The 17,081-nt window shown below is 37.9% G+C and overlaps 1 protein-coding gene across 1 annotated transcript in view; it reads right to left on the reverse strand.

The window, feature by feature from the left end:
- Positions 1 to 17,081, reverse strand: part of ME1 (malic enzyme 1) — a 209,496-nt gene that overhangs the window by 35,072 nt on the left and 157,343 nt on the right. The window contains exon 7 of the mRNA XM_040238953.1: positions 6,380 to 6,489. Within this exon, the coding sequence (XP_040094887.1) occupies positions 6,380 to 6,489 (110 nt within the window). The remainder of the gene's footprint in view (positions 1 to 6,379; positions 6,490 to 17,081) is intronic.

Consider the following 17,081-nt stretch of genomic DNA (forward strand, 5'->3'; position numbering starts at 1 on the left):
GTGAAGTATGAGAACTAGAAGGTGGAGGAGGAGGAGTAAATTACTTTAAGCAGGGATGTTTAGTGGGCTTCCCTGGCTCAGACAGTAAAGCGTCTGCCTGCAATGCTAGAGACCTGGGTTCGATCCCTGGCTGGGAAAGAGCCCCTGGAGAAGGAAATGGCAACCCACTCCAGTACTCTTGCCTGGGAAATCCCATGGACAGAGGAGCCTGGTAGGCTACAGTCCATGGGGTCTCAGAGAGTCGGCTACGACTTTACAGGCAGGGACATCGGTTTAGTGTACCTACCGCCTGAGCACAGAAGTGAAGGATGACTGTGAGAGGTACAGGACCCTGGGCAGGAGGATACACTATGCAGGAAAAGCAAGTGCAGAGACAGGGAGGCAGGGCTCACAGTGCAAAATCAGGGACTGAACACATACTTTAACTTCCCTTCCCATCAACCAGCTCTATGAAAATAACAGAAAAGAGACGTTTAAAAATCAGAGGCTAGCTAAAGAGGACACAGAGACAATTTCAGCAGCCGGAAGCCCAAAGGGCAAATGGTAACTGAATTAGTAGAGAAAGGTGAATTCTTGGCCAGTCATGAGGGCTGCTAATAGCAGACTGACACAGCAAAACTCTCAAAAGGCCTGGGTGTAGGAGGCACCGAGTACTTCTGGAAGTGGGGAGAAAAAGAAAGACTACACACAGGAAGCTGCCCCAAAATTTGTTAAGAAGTAGCTTGAACCCAGATCTATTTTCCTCTCCTAATGGCTCCCCCAACATACCGGAAGTTTAGAAAGCAACTAGACGTGTAATCTCTAGAGCGTGCCCAGACTGTAAGACATCAGTCATTACTGCAAGCTACCAGGGAAAAGAGCACAGGGGCGCCATATGGAAAAGAAGATCAATGGATGTTTCCTCTTTTCCTACTTAACTCAAATAATACTGGCAGAAAGTTGATACTGGCACAGATAATAAATAATATTGGGTTACCAAAATGTTTGCTCAGGTTTTTCCATAATATCTTACAGAAAAATCCAAGTGAACTTTTTGGCTAACCTTAATAATAAATAAGTCACCTATAATCTCATTGTCTAGGTATGATAATTTTCAACATTCTGATGTACAGTCTCACAAATTTTTTCTATATCTGATATATGGAAATTCAAGAAAATTTTAATTTATAAAAAATATTTCATGCCATGCTTATTATTTTAATATACTTTTTATCACAAAATATTTTGTATCTTACCACATCAATAATATATTTTAAAATATTATTTTGCATAGTTAAAATATTGCATAGTATGAACATGTGATGATTATTTAACCAAATCTGTATTTTTTGATATTTAAAAGGTTTATGATTTTCACCATAAATACAACAGTGCAACCAATATCTTTACCTAAATAGACATTTTTCCAAAGCAGACATACAAATGGCCAATAGGTACGTGAAATAGTGCTCAACATCACTAACCATCAGGGAAATGCCAGTCAAAACCAAAATAAGCTATCACATCATACCTGATTGAACGGCTGTTATCAAATAGACAAGGGACCTGGCCTGTAGTTTGCTACAGCATGTGTTTCCCAAATTGCAATTCCTCTTCTATACCTGAATAAACTTAATTTCTGGTATTTAAAAATAGAAAAAAATAACAAGTGTTGGCAGGGATGTGGGGAAAAGAGAATGCTGGTGTACTGTTGGTGGGAATGAAAACTGTTGCAGTCACTATGGAAAACAGTATGGAGGTTCCTCAAAAAATTAAAACTAGAATTACTACCATATGACCCAGTAATTCCACTCCTGAGTATTTAGCTACAGGAAATGAAATCACTGTCTTGAAAAAATATATGCCCTCCTATGTTTGTGCTAAGTCACTTCAGTCGTGTCTGACTCTTCGTGACCCTATGGACTGTAGCCTACCAGGCTCCTCTGTCCATGGGATGTCCAGGCAAAAAATCCTGGAGTGGGTTGCCATGCCCTCCTCCAGGGGATCTTCCCAACCCGGGGATTGAGCCCAGGTCTCTTATGTCTCCTGCATTGGTAGGCAAGTTCTTTACCCCTAGTGCCACCTGGGTGGCTCACATATGTTCATGGCAGCATTATTTACAATTGCCAAAACATGGAAACAACCCAAGTGTCCACTGACAAATGAACTGATAAAGAAAATTTGAAGTAGATACATATATGAATATTACTGAACCACTAAAAGAAAAGAAAGAAACTCTTATCATCTGTGTCAATAAGGATACACCTTGAGGGCATTATACTGAATAAGTCAAACAGAGAAAGACTAACACTGTATGATCTCATTTATGTGTGGAATCTAAAACAAAAACCAAACTCATAGATATGAGAACAGATTGGTGGGGGCTGTGCAAAAAAGTATGAAGGAAGTCAAAAAGGCACAAACTTCCAAATACGTTCTGGGGATGTAACACCTCATAATGACCAAGTTAATAACATTCTATTGTACATCGAAAGTTGGCACAAGAATAGATCTTAAAAGTTCTGATCACAAGAAAGAAAGAATTTGTAACTATATGTGGTGATAGATGTTAAGTTAACTTATTACAGTAATCATTTACCAATAAATACACATGTCACACCATTATGTTGTATATCTAAAACTAATACAATATTATATGTCAACCATATCTCAATTTTTAAAATAAACAAATATAGAAACTAAAAATCTTTGTGCATTTGTTTCACACACCTTCATTTACTGAGGATAAATTTCTAAAAATAGAAATCTTGGCTCAAAGATCTGCCTATGACTGAGGTTTTTGACTCATATTGACTCCTCAAGAGTCGTACCAATTTATATTCTCACCATCGATGTACAAGAGTGTTCATTTTTTAAAGCATCATTAACAGTTGGGATTACAAGAAAAATCTTTGCCACCTTGACAGAGAAAATGAGTATCTCATTTGCCATCTAATATGCTTTTTAAAACCTAGTGTGGTTAAACTTTAAAACATGTTTTCAGGCCAATGGTACTCCTCCTTTTGCAAAATGTTCTACCACATCTACCTTTGATCTTTACAATGATCAAAGTATTTGGTACAAGATTACCTTATTTTAAAAAAATCCTAACTAACTAGTTTATCACTAGTCATCACTAGTAATCAAACTAGTTTATCATGGCAAAAATGTCTATGCAAAATATTTAGAAATGTCAAGTCAGAACATAGCCATTCCAGAGAGGGTATTATGGGAAGAAAAATCTCGTTTTTGTAGATGATTTTAAATGACCAGAGGATGAAACTTCAGTCTTTTGATCTGAATTTGCTGAAATTTGATGGTTTCCAGATTATATTATTAAATATCCGTTCCTTAATAGATTTATTTGTACATTTTTTCTAGTTGGCAATAATTTACAACTAGAATGGATGAAGGTCTAAATAACAGTTGAACCAAAACCTTTATCATTTAACATTATCTTAGATCATTAATATACTAGAATTTAAGTATTTTTAAAAAATACTTTTCATAAAAAGCTAATACATTTCAATAACACATCTGTTAAGAAAAAAAGTCCCCCCAAGGGTATAGTTAAAAGCATTTATTTACATGGTAAGGCTGTAATAGTTACATAACTATTTTCATTGGCACTAGAATGCAATTTCTATGCCCACAGTGAGGAAAGTATTACATTTGTGGGCAAAACGGTAAAAACATAAGGTTAAAAAGGTAAAATAGAAACATACGGGGAAGATGCGTCACTAAGGACATCATTTCGGTATGAAGAAGAAAGCACACAATAGTTTGGTCATGGCTAGTCGGAACCTCAGTAACTTGCCAAAAGTTTTCTCTAGTCAGAGATTAGTCCCGTTTTCTCAAAGCTAACTTTCTGTTGGCTAAGGCCGCAGGACACGAAAACACCTATACAGAGATAATGTAGACTATGTGTGTGCAGATTATATTTGAAGACTGATTAGCTGGGGTGAAAAACTAGTCATTTAATGCCTCCACAGTGGCGACCTGCTGTGGGGAATATTCTGCAGTGAATTCTCAGGGCAACTCCACATGTAGTGCTCTTGGTCTTGGCTTGGCATCTGTCTCTTATTTCCTGCGCTCCTGACTTTTAATTCTGAGGCAGCCCAAGGCTTGACTCCCAAATTCTTGACGACAGTTGACAGAAATGCTGAACCTAATTCTTAATTGCTCATTTCGTTTGATGACTGGGATTTCACGTTCTTTTCCTTAACCCGAACTCTGATACCTATTAATTCTGCAAAATGATTCAAATTATGCAATCCTGGCTTTTAACTTCTACACAGACATTTCTGTGAGACCCCAACATCGAAAGATAGAGAATATTAAAGAAAGGACAGGATAGGTTTGTTTAACAGTTTAACTGGTGGCTACTTTAGAGGCAACAATGAAACAAACAGGTAAGTGACTTAGAAACACTGGTCTACAAAGCCTTTGTTCACAGCATCAAAGGCATTCTATCACTATACAGGGCATTTTCAAATTCGAGCAGTAGCACATTAAAATTAGACTGCCATCATTTCCTCTCTGAAATTCTCCACACATTCACTTCTCATAAATAAAACACTCAAAAAATGAATACAAAAAGAAGAAAGCTGAAATAACATAAGCATCTTTGTCATAAAAATGATGATAAATTATGTAATTGGCATCACGAAGGATGTTAGGAAAAGAGAGATTAGACCAATTACATTAGTGTGGTTCAAAATGTAAAGAGACATTATATTTACATAGCTACGTTATACTGAAGAACTTTAAGCATAGCAAATTTTAAAAATTATATTTATACAGTGTATTTCAGTTGATAGGGTATTTTCACAAATAACTGTTTTGTCCAAAATTAAAACTCTATGAGAGAAATATTATCCTCCTTTTACATTTAAACTTTTCTTGGATCCCATCATTTTCAAAGACATTCATCTTTGGCTGTCTTCCTCCCATCATAAGTTGTATCTCGGTTCTTACCATCACTCAGAACTAATTCTTCTTGGAAGACCTACATTAGAATAACTCACTCAACATGGTCTGTAACCTTCCACCTTTTCAGTTCTTTATTCAATTATCCCCATTATACCTAGTCTTTAACTTTATTAAAGATAGGGAATCTAGACCCTTTTGCCCTATCTACCCATCCTTGCCTCTTCACTTCCTTCTCTATCCAACTTAATGCTAAAAATCAGGAGGATGAGTGATGGGCTATATATTTGGCAGAGAGAGGTGAAGAAGAGAGAGACATCAGGAATTCATGCAGACAAAGAACACACAGAGAAGGTCAAGTTTGGTGGGGAAATAAGAGTTTGATGGTGGGGAGGCTGAGTATGAGATAACTTTGAGATATCCCTAGAGGAAGTTTAAAATAACCCAATGGGTATATGGACCTAGAATTCAAAGAAGTCTGGGCTAGAGATATAAATCTGCTAATGAAATGGGTGACCCTGGAGTATATACCCAACATATAACACAGAACAAAGAGAAAAGGGCCTGGACTGAATGCTGAAGTGTTCTGTCATTTAACAGCTAGTTAGTAAAAGATGAAACTGGGCAGGGGGGAGCCAAAAATTCAAAAAGGTAGGAAGAAAGTCAGCAGGAGTCTGTGACATGGAAGTTAACAGAAGAGAATATTTCAAGGAATAGAGTGGGGTCCGCAATGTTAAAAGCTGCTGAGAATCCAAGTAAGGTCAACACGGAAAAATGTTCATTGTGATTAGTGAAATGGAAGTCTATGTGTGTTCTTTTAAGTTGTCAGAACTCATCGGGTCTTTCTCCTCTGACTCTCTGCCTGTGCTTTTATTCTACCTGCCCTTCATGAAACAGGAAGAGTAAGATTCTCACTGGGAAGTTTTGGATTTGGGGAAGTAGTTTGGGGGAGGTGGATCTAGAGAAAGGAGCAAAACAAAGCTTAGAGAAAAATAAAACAACTCAGACAAAAGCAGGTACCAGCCAAGTATATACAATCAATCAAAGACAAACAGCAGAATCTGGTACACACTGTATACAAAGGCAGCTTCTTTTGTGGTGACGCTTAGAAACTGTGGCTGATTGAGATGAAGGTTGAAGAGGGAAGTGTACACACTCTTCATTTTACAGAAGGAATAATATATTTTCATACATTTCATTCTTTGTTCAGCCATAAGCACTGGGGATTTTATCAGATTCTAGGGCACTCTTTCTCCAGCTCATGCACAATACAGTAATTTCTAAAGTCAGAGAAATTTTCTCAAATATGTAGAATTCAATGAGAAACAATGTGTGAAATCATCAAAAAAAAATTTCTGGCATTGCACAGGCATCTAGTGCACATTTTTTATTGAATTTGAATCCTTAGAAAATTATGAACTAATATCAAGGCACATTGTTTTTGATCCATATGTAGTGAAAATCTGATTACCTTGGATATCATCATTGAATGTGCAATACTGGTTTTGATACTTTCTCAGGAGCCGAAATGCATTTATATTGGCAAAATCTTCAAACTGAATAAGGCAGTTCATGCCATACCTGTGGGACAAAACAGTCACATTAGAAGAAGTTAATGAAATAACATTTAAAAATAAACCTTTAAAACTAGCCTATCAGTTCAGTTCAGCTCACTAGCCTATAGAAAAAGCAAAACATTATTTTCTTTTAAAGGTCCCATCTTGCTACTTGGTACAAATGTGAAATACAGTGTAAGTTCAGTAAATATTTACTACATGCTTACTACAGAAAAAACATTTCACTGGCACTGTGACAAGCTACAAAGATGACAAAAATATGGTACTTGCAGTTAAGAAATTTAAAAGTTAGCAGAAACTAAGATATTCTGAAATATATGGAAGTACATGAAAAGTAACATAAAAGTGGTAAAACAGATGCTGAGAAGACAGGCAACATTCTTTATTGGGCTTACAAACCAGGTAACAAATTGAGTTTTAATCACCTCATTATTTCAAAAGAGATGTAGGGTTCCACAAGCTGAGTAAATAGCAGAAACAAAGTAACTGAAGTGAAATTTAGGAAACAAAAAAATCTTTAAAAATACAGCAAGAAGCCTTATTTAGCTAAAATGTCATATTTGGTACATGCAAGGGTATAGGAAAGACAAAGTTAGAATTTATGTTGGAAACCATAAAAATTCTAGCCTAGGATTCTGGTGTTTGTTCTATAGTTACAGTTAAAAACCTTTGAGTTTTGAAGTATAGAGGTTTTTATTTCTGAAATTAACCTGTTTGAACCTTTATTTTTATGACCATCCATAACCTAGCCATCCAAGGCAAGGGAAATTAACACCATTGATACTGCATGTATCTCAGAAATGCTAGGGAAAGCCTTATAGGCAGGAACCTCCTTGCTAGGTGATTTAGAGATACTTGGTCTCCAATCTCGGCTAGACTCTCACTGCCATTCTATTTGTGTGAGTCCTTTTATTTGTCCTTGGTCAGCTTCCACTTCCACTGTACCCAAAGACTATTCCTCATCTTTGCCAGTCCTTTAAGATCCTGATCTCTTTACTTTCTCCTACGTCCTGGCATAATGAGGGCATAATACATTACCTCCATCCACTATTCTCCCGCTATTGCACCCCACATCTCTATCTTCAGCACTACCCTTCAGGCATCAGTCAACAAGGTATTCCTCTTCCTGCTCAAGGTAACTCACCACCAGTGCCCACATTTTCATCCCTTCTTTCTTAATTAGTCCCGTTTCTCCTATCTATTACAATGCCTTCTTCTGGACCTCCGACAGGCAGGTGATACCAGTCTAATGGCAAAAACTGAAGAGAAACCAAAGAACCTCTTGATGAAGGTGAAGGAGAAGAGTGAAAAAGCTGGCCTAAAACTCAATATTTAAAAAACTAGGATCATGGCATCTAGTCCCATTATTTCATGGCAAATAGAAGGGGAAAAGGTGGAAGCAGTGACAGACTTCCTCTTCTTGGGTTCTAATATCACTACGGATGGTGACTGCAGCCATGAAATTAGAAGACGATTGCTTCTCGGCAGGAAAGCTATGACAAACATAGACAGTATGTTAAAAAGCAAAGACATCACTTTGCCACCAAAGTCTATATAGCCAAGGCTTTGGTTTTTCCAATAGTCATGTACAGTTGTGAGAGCTGAACCATAAACAAGGCAGAATGTTGCAGAACTGAGGCTTTCGAACTGTGGTGCTGGAGAAGGCTCTTGAGAGTCCCTTGGACTGTAAGGAGATCAAATCAGTCAATCCTAAAGGAATATTCATTGGAGGGACTGATGCTGAAGCACCAATACTTTGGCCACCTGATAGAATAGCTGACTTACTGGAAAAGATCCTGATGCTGGGAAAGATTGACGGCAAAAGGAGAAGAGGGCGACAGAGGATGAGATGGTTGAATGGTATCACCAATTCAGTGGACATGAACTTGTGCAAACTCCAGAAAATAGTAAGGGTCAGGGAAGCCTGGCATGTTGCAGTCCATGGGGTCACAAACAGTCGGACACAACTTGTCAACTGAACAACAACAACGTTCTTCTGGACAAGTTCCTTCCTCTTTATCGACAGCTGATTTTGAGCTTCTCATTAGAGGCAGAAATGAGAAGTCTTGACCCCAAGTTTTTCCTATCCTTTCCTTTTAATGTACATGAAATAATAGTTTATAGTTTTACATTGTTCTCCATCCTCTGTCATTTACCTTCTGCCCTCACAACTCTACTAAAATTGTGTGCTCTAAAATTAGAGTACTTCTGAAATAAAAATCCAAGGAACACTGTTTTCAAACCTTAACTGACTAGAGCTCTTTGCTGCACTTCCGCTAATTCTCTTTCTTTTTTCTTGAAACTCTGTTCCCTGGGCTTCTGTGATACCATGCCTTTCTCTGCCTTCCCCCAAACCACTGATTATTTCTTCTTTCTCCCTTAGGGAATCCTTATGCAAACACTGGTGTTGCCCATGACTCTATCCTTGGTCTACAGCATGGTGTGCGTGTGTATGTGTGTGTGTGTGTCCTGAACAGATATGATCCTACTCATAGTTTTAATCACTACGTACAGTGACTCCCAAATGCATGTTTCTAGTCTAATCCTGTGAACTTGAAACTTATAAATCTCATGATCAGCTGGATAATTTCACTTGAACAAACCTCAAATTGAAAAATTCAAAATTAAAGTCATTATATTCCCAAAGAATCTATTAAGTACTCAGCAAATATTTGTTGGATGAATGTAACTTACAAATACCTTTTCATTTAAGCTCAAGGTACAGTCTTATAGGTAAGGAAAGCCTTGATTCCTGGTAAGCTGAGGAGGGGAGATTTGCATTCAGCTCTGCCTGACAATATGGAAGAGTCTGATGTTTAAAGTAAGCTTTAAGTTTATGATTAATTCTTTTCTATTACACTGTAGGTCATTACATATACCTTTAAGTATGTATCTTTGAATAATGCCAAGTTCTAAAACTAAGGAGACATACAACAGAAAAGTTTTATAAAATTTAATCAGAAAAATAAACTAGTGCAAAGACTGAATAGTGGCTATGTTTCACTGCAGTTCAGTTCAGTTCAGTCGCTCAGTCGTGTCCGACTCTTTGCGACCCCATGAATCGCAGCACGCCAGGCCTCCCTGTCCATCACCAACTCCCGGAGTTCACTCAAGACTCACATCCATCGAGTCCATGATGCCATCCAGCCTTCTCATCCTGGGTCGTCCCCTTCTCCTCCTGCCCGCAATCCCTCCCAGCATCAGAGTCTTTTCCAATGAGTCAACTCTTTGCATGAGGTGGCCAAAGTACTGGGGTTTCAGCTTTAGCATCATTCCTTCCAAAGAAATCCCAGGGCTGATCTCCTTCAGAATGGACTGGTTGGATCTCCTTGCAGTCCAAGGGACTCTCAAGAGTCTTCTCCAACACCACAGTTCAAAAGCATCAATTCTTTGGCGCTCAGACTTCTTCACAGTCCAACTCTCACATCCATACATGACCACAGGAAAAACCATAGCCTTGACTAGACGGACCTTAGTCAGCAAAGTTAATGTCTCTGCTTTTGAATATACTATCTAGGTTGGTCATACCTTTTCTTCCAAGGAGTAAGCATCTTTTAATTTCATGGCTACAATCACCATCTGCAGTGATTTTACAGCCCCCAAAAAATAAAGTCTGACACTGTTTCCACTGTTTCCTCATCTATTTCCCATGAAGTCATGGGACCAGATGCCATGATCTTAGTTTTCTGAATGTTGACCTTTAAGCCAACTTTTTCACTCTCCTCTTTCACTTTCATCAAGAGGCTTTTTAGTTCCTCTTCACTTTCTGCCATAAGGGTGGTGTCATCTGCATATCTAAGGTTATTGATATTTCTCCTGGCAATCTTGATTCCAGCTTGTGTTTCTTCCAGTCCAGCGTTTCTCATGACGGAGTCTGCATAGAAGTTAAATAAGCAGGGTGACAGTATACAGCCTTGACGCACTCCTTTTCCTATTCAGAACCAGTCTGTTGTTCCATGTCCAGTTCTCACTGTTGCTTCCTGACCGGCATACAGATTTCTCAGGAGGTAGGTCAGGTGGTCTGGTATTCCCATCTCTTTCAGAATCTTCCACAGTTTCTTGTGATCCACAGAGTCAAAGGCTTTGGCATAGTCAATAAAGCAGAAATAGATGTTTTCTGGAACTCTCTTGATTTTTCCATGATCCAGTGGATGTTGGCAATTTGATCTCTGGTTCCTCTGCCTTTTCTAAAACCAGCTTGAACATCTGGAAGAACATGGTTCAACATTGCTGAAGCCTGGCTTGGAGAATTTTGAGCATTACTTTCCTAGCGTGTGAGATGAGTGCAATTGTGCGGTAGTTTGAGCATTCTTTGGCATGGCCTTTCTTTGGAACTGGAATGAAACCTGACCTTTTCCAGTCCTGTGGCCACTGCTGAGTTTTCCAAATGTGCTGGCATATTGAGTGCAGCACTTTCACAGCATCCTCTTTAGGTCTGGTTCTTCAGTGTTTGTTGTGGTCCTACCTCGTCATGGTCAAGTCTGTCTCCTCAAGATTTAAACAAACACCTTCTTGTAAATCATCTATTCTGTATTTCTAACCCAGATCACTTACTGAAACTCAATCATCTTCATGGAACATTTCCAAAGCCAAGTAGTCTCCTGACTCCCAACCGCAACAATTTTTTTTAATGAAAAGATGCATTTCCCTGTCTTAGAGACCCAAAGATTAAAGCTACTGTCTTACTATCTTTTTATTTTTAACACACTGTATTCATTTAATTACTATTTCCTATCATTTCTGGGGCTTCCCAGGTGGTGCTAGTGGTAAAGAACCCACCTGCCAATGCAGGAGACATGAGAGATGCTGGTTCTATCCCCTGGAGGGAGGGCTGCAATCCACTCCAGTATTCTTGCCTAAAGAATCCCAGGGCAGAGGTGACTGGAGGGCTATAGTCCACAGAGTTGTATAGAGTCAGACTCGACTGAAGCAATTTAGCACACATCATTTTTACTATTTAAATATTACTGTAGCCAAAGAAATTAGTCTTGCTCCTGCTAGGGCTGCAAAAAGTCTATTGATCTCTCTGCTTCTCTCAAGCATGTGATACAGAGCTGCCAAATTTTTATAAATAGCAACTTCCTCCAGCTACTTCTGTGCTCAAAATTCAGAGTGGACTGCTTTGATGATGACACCCAAATTCCTTAAACTCAAGGGCCTATCATCCAATATTATCTTTTAAATTGCTTTATCTCTCCCTGTATTCCAGGGTAAGTCCCGTCCCCACCGCACCACCTTCCTCCACTCTCAAACATGCCATGTCCTCCTTCCCACATCTTTACTTTTTCCTTTCAGTTTTATTGGAGTAGGATTGCTTCACGTTGTCTTAGTTTCTGCTGTGTAGCAAAGTGAATCAGCTGTATGTATATATATTAACACATGCCCTCTTTTTTGGATTTCCTTCCCATTTACGCCACCACAGAGCACTGAGTTCCCCCTATGTCTTTATTAAGGCACTGCTATTGCAAATCACCATTACTCTTGAATTGGCAAATATTTTCTATATCAATTACATCGAGTCTAAAACTGCTAGTGTGTAGACGTCTCATTAACTAGATTAAAAGTTCTTAAGAGACTTAAAACTCTATCCGATAGTACTACTTCAGTAGAGAAAAGATCAAGTGAATATGAAACGTAAGCAAAAATTTACTTCATACAATAAGAATAACTGATTGCTCAGTAATCTCCACTGCTGAATACTAGGAATATCAGTTGTTCTGAATGTTGCATCAGAGTAGTGCTCAGCCATGCGATTGTGCTTAGTCGAGTTTGACTCCTTGTGACCTCAAGGACTGTAGCCCACCAGACTCCTCTGGACATGGACTTTTCCAGGCAAGGATACTGCATCAGAGTAGGTTTTCCCTTTATTTGCCCAAATTCCAGAAGTTTTAGAGTTTAGCATTTTTCATACTAGTTCAAAAAAAGCATAATCTTTCTATTATTTAAATAGACATGACTCATTTTAGAATTTCTCTACTATTTAACAAGAAACTAAATCAAATTCATTTTTTTTTTAAGAATTGGCACTAAGTAAGCTATAGAAATTTTCAGTATCAATAGTTTCTGTTAAAAGAAGTAAAAAGGTTAGTCTAGTCAAACCAAGATTTTTCAAAGAACTCACTCAGTCTTATAAGATGTAAACACATTTTTCTCTTTTGGATAAATTCCCAAATACAAACAGGAATTTAAATCACATTAAATTATGTAAGTCACAATTACTCTTATAATTTTTCTTCATATTTATTTGCCCCTCCTTTGAAACTACTTATTTTCTATAGTTACCTAGGAAAATAAATTCCTACAAAACTATTTTTTCCATCAGCATTTTAAAACTCTGTTCCTTATTCTTTTGTCTATCAAAGTCATTTTTGAAATATTAGTTATTTGATCAGAAGACTTTCTACAGTAGTCCTTTAGGTCATTAAAAGTAGTAATATTTCAGCCCAACTAAGCAGTATTAGAAAATTCCCATATGAGCAAAAAAGACTAATAGGATATGAATTAATAAGAAGTTAATGGTCTAAAAGTTCTACAGCCAGACTCTTATTAAGAAAATTTCCAATACTCTCCACTCTGCCCCTAGTCCTGTCTTCCCAGTCTTCCACCAACTCCTTCTCCAGTACACAATCTGTTCTCCTTTCTTTCTTTCAAGTTCATCCTTCCTACTTTCACCTCTGTATGCTGCAGAAAGTTACTTCAGCTTTGCACTGACTGTCCCCCAAGTGAAACCAAGGAGGATTCCGTGGGATTCCTAGGAACAGAAGTCTTCCTGTCTCCTGTTTCTTGATTGTGAAGAATAGCCTTCAACTTCCATGAACTTCCCTGAGTTCCTAAGGACACATAAGAAACAGCTGCTAATCAGGGAAGGGAGGGGATGCAGAGACACGAGAGGAAAAGCCAATAAACAATAATGCAGCCTTGAGGCAGGGTCCCTCATTTTTCACTTCTTGTTAATATTAGGCCTATAATTCCAAGACAGTCTCAGGGCTTCCCTGGTGGCTCACTGGTCAAGAATCCACCTGCCAGTGCAGGAGACACAAGTTCCATCTCTGATCCGGGAGGATCCCACGTGCCATGGAGCAGCTAAACCCATGCACCACGATGACTGAGCATGTCCTCTAGATCCTGGGAGCTGCAACTACTGAGGCCCACAGGCGCTAGAGGCTGTGCCCCACTGCACCAAGAGAAGCCTCCTCAACCAGAAGCCTGGGCACTGCAGCTAGACAGTCGGCCCCACTTGCTACAGCTAGAGAAAAGCCGCAGAGCAAAGAAGACCCAGCACAAGCAAAAACAGATAAAATTATTTTTTAAAAAGTTTCAAAGTACCAAATTCTGATACCATAATGCTATATAATGCCATTCTAGGAAACTGTTTAGCTATCCTGATTAAAAATTACTAAAATGTTAAGAATGGGTAAAAGCATCTCCATGGTTACAAATCATTACCATTAAAAAAAAAAAAAAAAAAAACCCTTAGCAGAGAAGCAAACTTTGTGGCAGCAACTGATCACCCCAAACATCAATATCAGTCAAGCATCGTCTGGTGCTTGTCATGGCTCCTTCCCTTGGTTCCTTTCCTGGTTCCTAAGCAGCCCTTCCTCACAAAGTCAAGGCTGCATGTTTTCAGACAGTGTGCTCCTATGCTTCGCTCCTGCTGTGTTATGTACTGTGGTCCAGCAGCATCAGATGCTTTATTATTATGTTCCAGAGCCCCAGAGCCTTGTGGTTACAGGATGTGAGGAGGAATCAGAGCCTTCTCAGTTCTATTCCCGGACCTACTACTTACTTGGGCCCATGGTTTGGGGCTGTTTCCAACTTCTCTGTGGTTAAAATGAAATCCCCACAGTATGATTTGCCTTCAGTGTTTAGGACACAATGTGGTCAGGCTATAAATTTATAATGTTTTCTAAGTGAAATTTGGGAATAGGCATAGGTAGTAAAGGAGTACACAAGAGACCTTATCATTTACAAAAGAGTATTTTAGAATCGTTCCTTGGAGAATACCACCTATCAGTTTTCATTTCATGAATTTTCTCTACCTGATAGTTAACTCTGATTTGAGTCCTAAAGATTTAGAGAGAGGCATCCTGAATTCATTTTGTAATACAAGCGTCTTGCATCATATAATGAAAGAAAGCCATAGAAGGGATATTTTCTTCCAGATTGAGCCAGCCTTTTCTCTATGAAATTATAAGCAGTGGAACACAAGGGTGTTAGCCAACTAGATTCTACATGACTATGAAAAGAACCTACTATTTCATGATCAAAATATCACATAAAACAGTGGGTATATAGTTTTGGAAGTTAACAGAAATACCACCCATAAAATTAATATGTAAAAACTGGAGAGCACTTTCTCTTGTGGCATTGTTAAATTAGACAAAACCCTTCTTACAGTTGACAGTACTTACTAAGTGCCAGACATAGCTCTCCACACTTCATGGGAATTATCTCATTTAACTCTCTCGGCAACTCAATGGGGAAGGCAGTTATTATCCATTTTACATATGAAGAAACTGAGCTCAGAGGGATTTAGGGCCATGGTTGAGTTCATGCTGCTAATTATTAGTAGAGTAGGGGCTGAACTACAGGGCCAATGGTTTTAACTACTTTTTATACTGGCTTCTACAGAGCACCAATGTCAACATCAAGGAAGTGCTTTCTTTAGAAAAAAGGGACTGTACTGAAAAAATAAGGGAGTTATAATTTTATCATAATATTTTAACATAATGCATTTGTATGCATTCAGTATACTAGGTTATTTTTGTATTAAAAAGTGTATGGCCAGATGTCGGTGAAAACATTAGTCTTTCTTTGATTACAAACTATCAAGAAGTCACTGTTTAACTAGGTTGACCAAGCATATTTTGACTTAATAAATTTTCTTAGGATTTATTAATGGATACAAAGAGCTGGCTCATTCATTCAAAAAGACCTTGATACTGGGAAAGATCGCGAGCAGGTGGAGAAGGGGGCAACAGAGGATAAGATGGTTGGATGGCATCACCAACTCAATGGACATGAGTTTGAGGAGAGAGTGAAGCACGGGGAGCACGGGGAGCCTGGCGTGCTGAAGTGCATAGGGAAGCAAAGAGTCAGACACAACTTGGCGACTGAACAACAGTGAACAATTATGTATGTCGAATTATGCAGCATTTAAGACCAGGAGCATTTTAGCTCTGATGGGTACCTTAAAGACAAATTACTCTTTTTCAATAATGTAACTGAGCAACTGGAGCAGCCAACAGGAAATGTGGATCTTGTCCTTAAAATGCTTACAGTCTCATTGCGAAGACAAAAGATCCAAGTAGTTTAAAGAGGGTTCAAATTAAAAGCAACATCAGTGGTACACAAAGATCACTACGGTATTTAGGGAAGACAACATGAATTACGTTGAGGTTTAAACTAAGCCCTTAGGTAGGATTCCAATGAGAAAGACTGAGATGGGAAATAAAACCACAGACGTCTCAGAGTTTGTGCTTAAGGACAATAGTCTGAGGAACTTAAGATCAATAATGGCCACTGAATTTCAGATTATATATAGTCTTGAATGCTAGGATAAGCCATTTGAAGTTGACTGCAATTCTCTTTGGTAAGAATCATTCAAGTGTAGTTTTTCCTTGTCAGTAAGAATTAAGAAAATGTGTTTACTCCTTTGTTAACCTACTGTAATATGGTTCCAATTCCTACTACTTTGTTTCTGTATTATTTCCTAACATTTAGATAATATCTTTCATTTTTCTTATTATTCCTTCTGTTATATTTCCTGACACTTAATTATTCTCTTTGACACTGTAAACTGTAAATATTTCTTTCCTCCTATAATCATTTCCTTATTAAGTTCACCCATGCATGGGGATTCAGTAATCATCTTCAAATGAATAACTTCTAAATTGATAATTTCTGCCACTAATCCTTTAAAGAAACTCCATGTTGCCAAAATGATAGTAATAAAGGCATGGAAAAATGTTATATTGTGAACTTTTTTATAATGAGGAATAAATGCATATATGATAATATTTTAATATGTTGTCAACAATTCTTACTGTTATTTATAGTATCAGAATTATATATAGTATCAAAAATTAACAGCTTTATAACATTAAGTACAAAAAAATGTATCATCAACAAAATAGAATTATTTTCTTTGGTTGTCATCTACTTCTCAAAAAAACAGCAGGATTTGAAATATCAACAAATTCTGAAACTGCATTTATAACTAAAATTTATATTTAGTGTATTTTACTCAAAAACATTTCAGAATTACATCTTGCCTCCAAAATCAATGAAATCTTTTGTCTAACAATTCTAATTTAATATAAAAATATTAAACTTCGAGAAACTCCTTACAAAATGGATCCAAATTTTTCCTATTTCCACCAATATTAAAATATTAAAATCAATTTCTGTTATGCCTTCTACCTTATACTCTAGTGGCCAAGCTCCATTATACCTTCTTCTGATACACTTTTCATAGTAATTGTTATGCTTTCTAGTCTAAGTGCCTCAGTTCAAGTCCAGGTTCTTTGGACCATATCACTGCCATAGTACTACAATCTATTGGTTAGTCTCCCTGCTTTCGTATACTGCCCGACT

The sequence above is a fragment of the Oryx dammah genome, unplaced genomic scaffold (genome assembly GCF_014754425.2).
Source record: "Oryx dammah isolate SB20612 unplaced genomic scaffold, SCBI_Odam_1.1 HiC_scaffold_4, whole genome shotgun sequence".
NCBI classification, from domain to species: Eukaryota; Metazoa; Chordata; class Mammalia; order Artiodactyla; family Bovidae; genus Oryx; species Oryx dammah.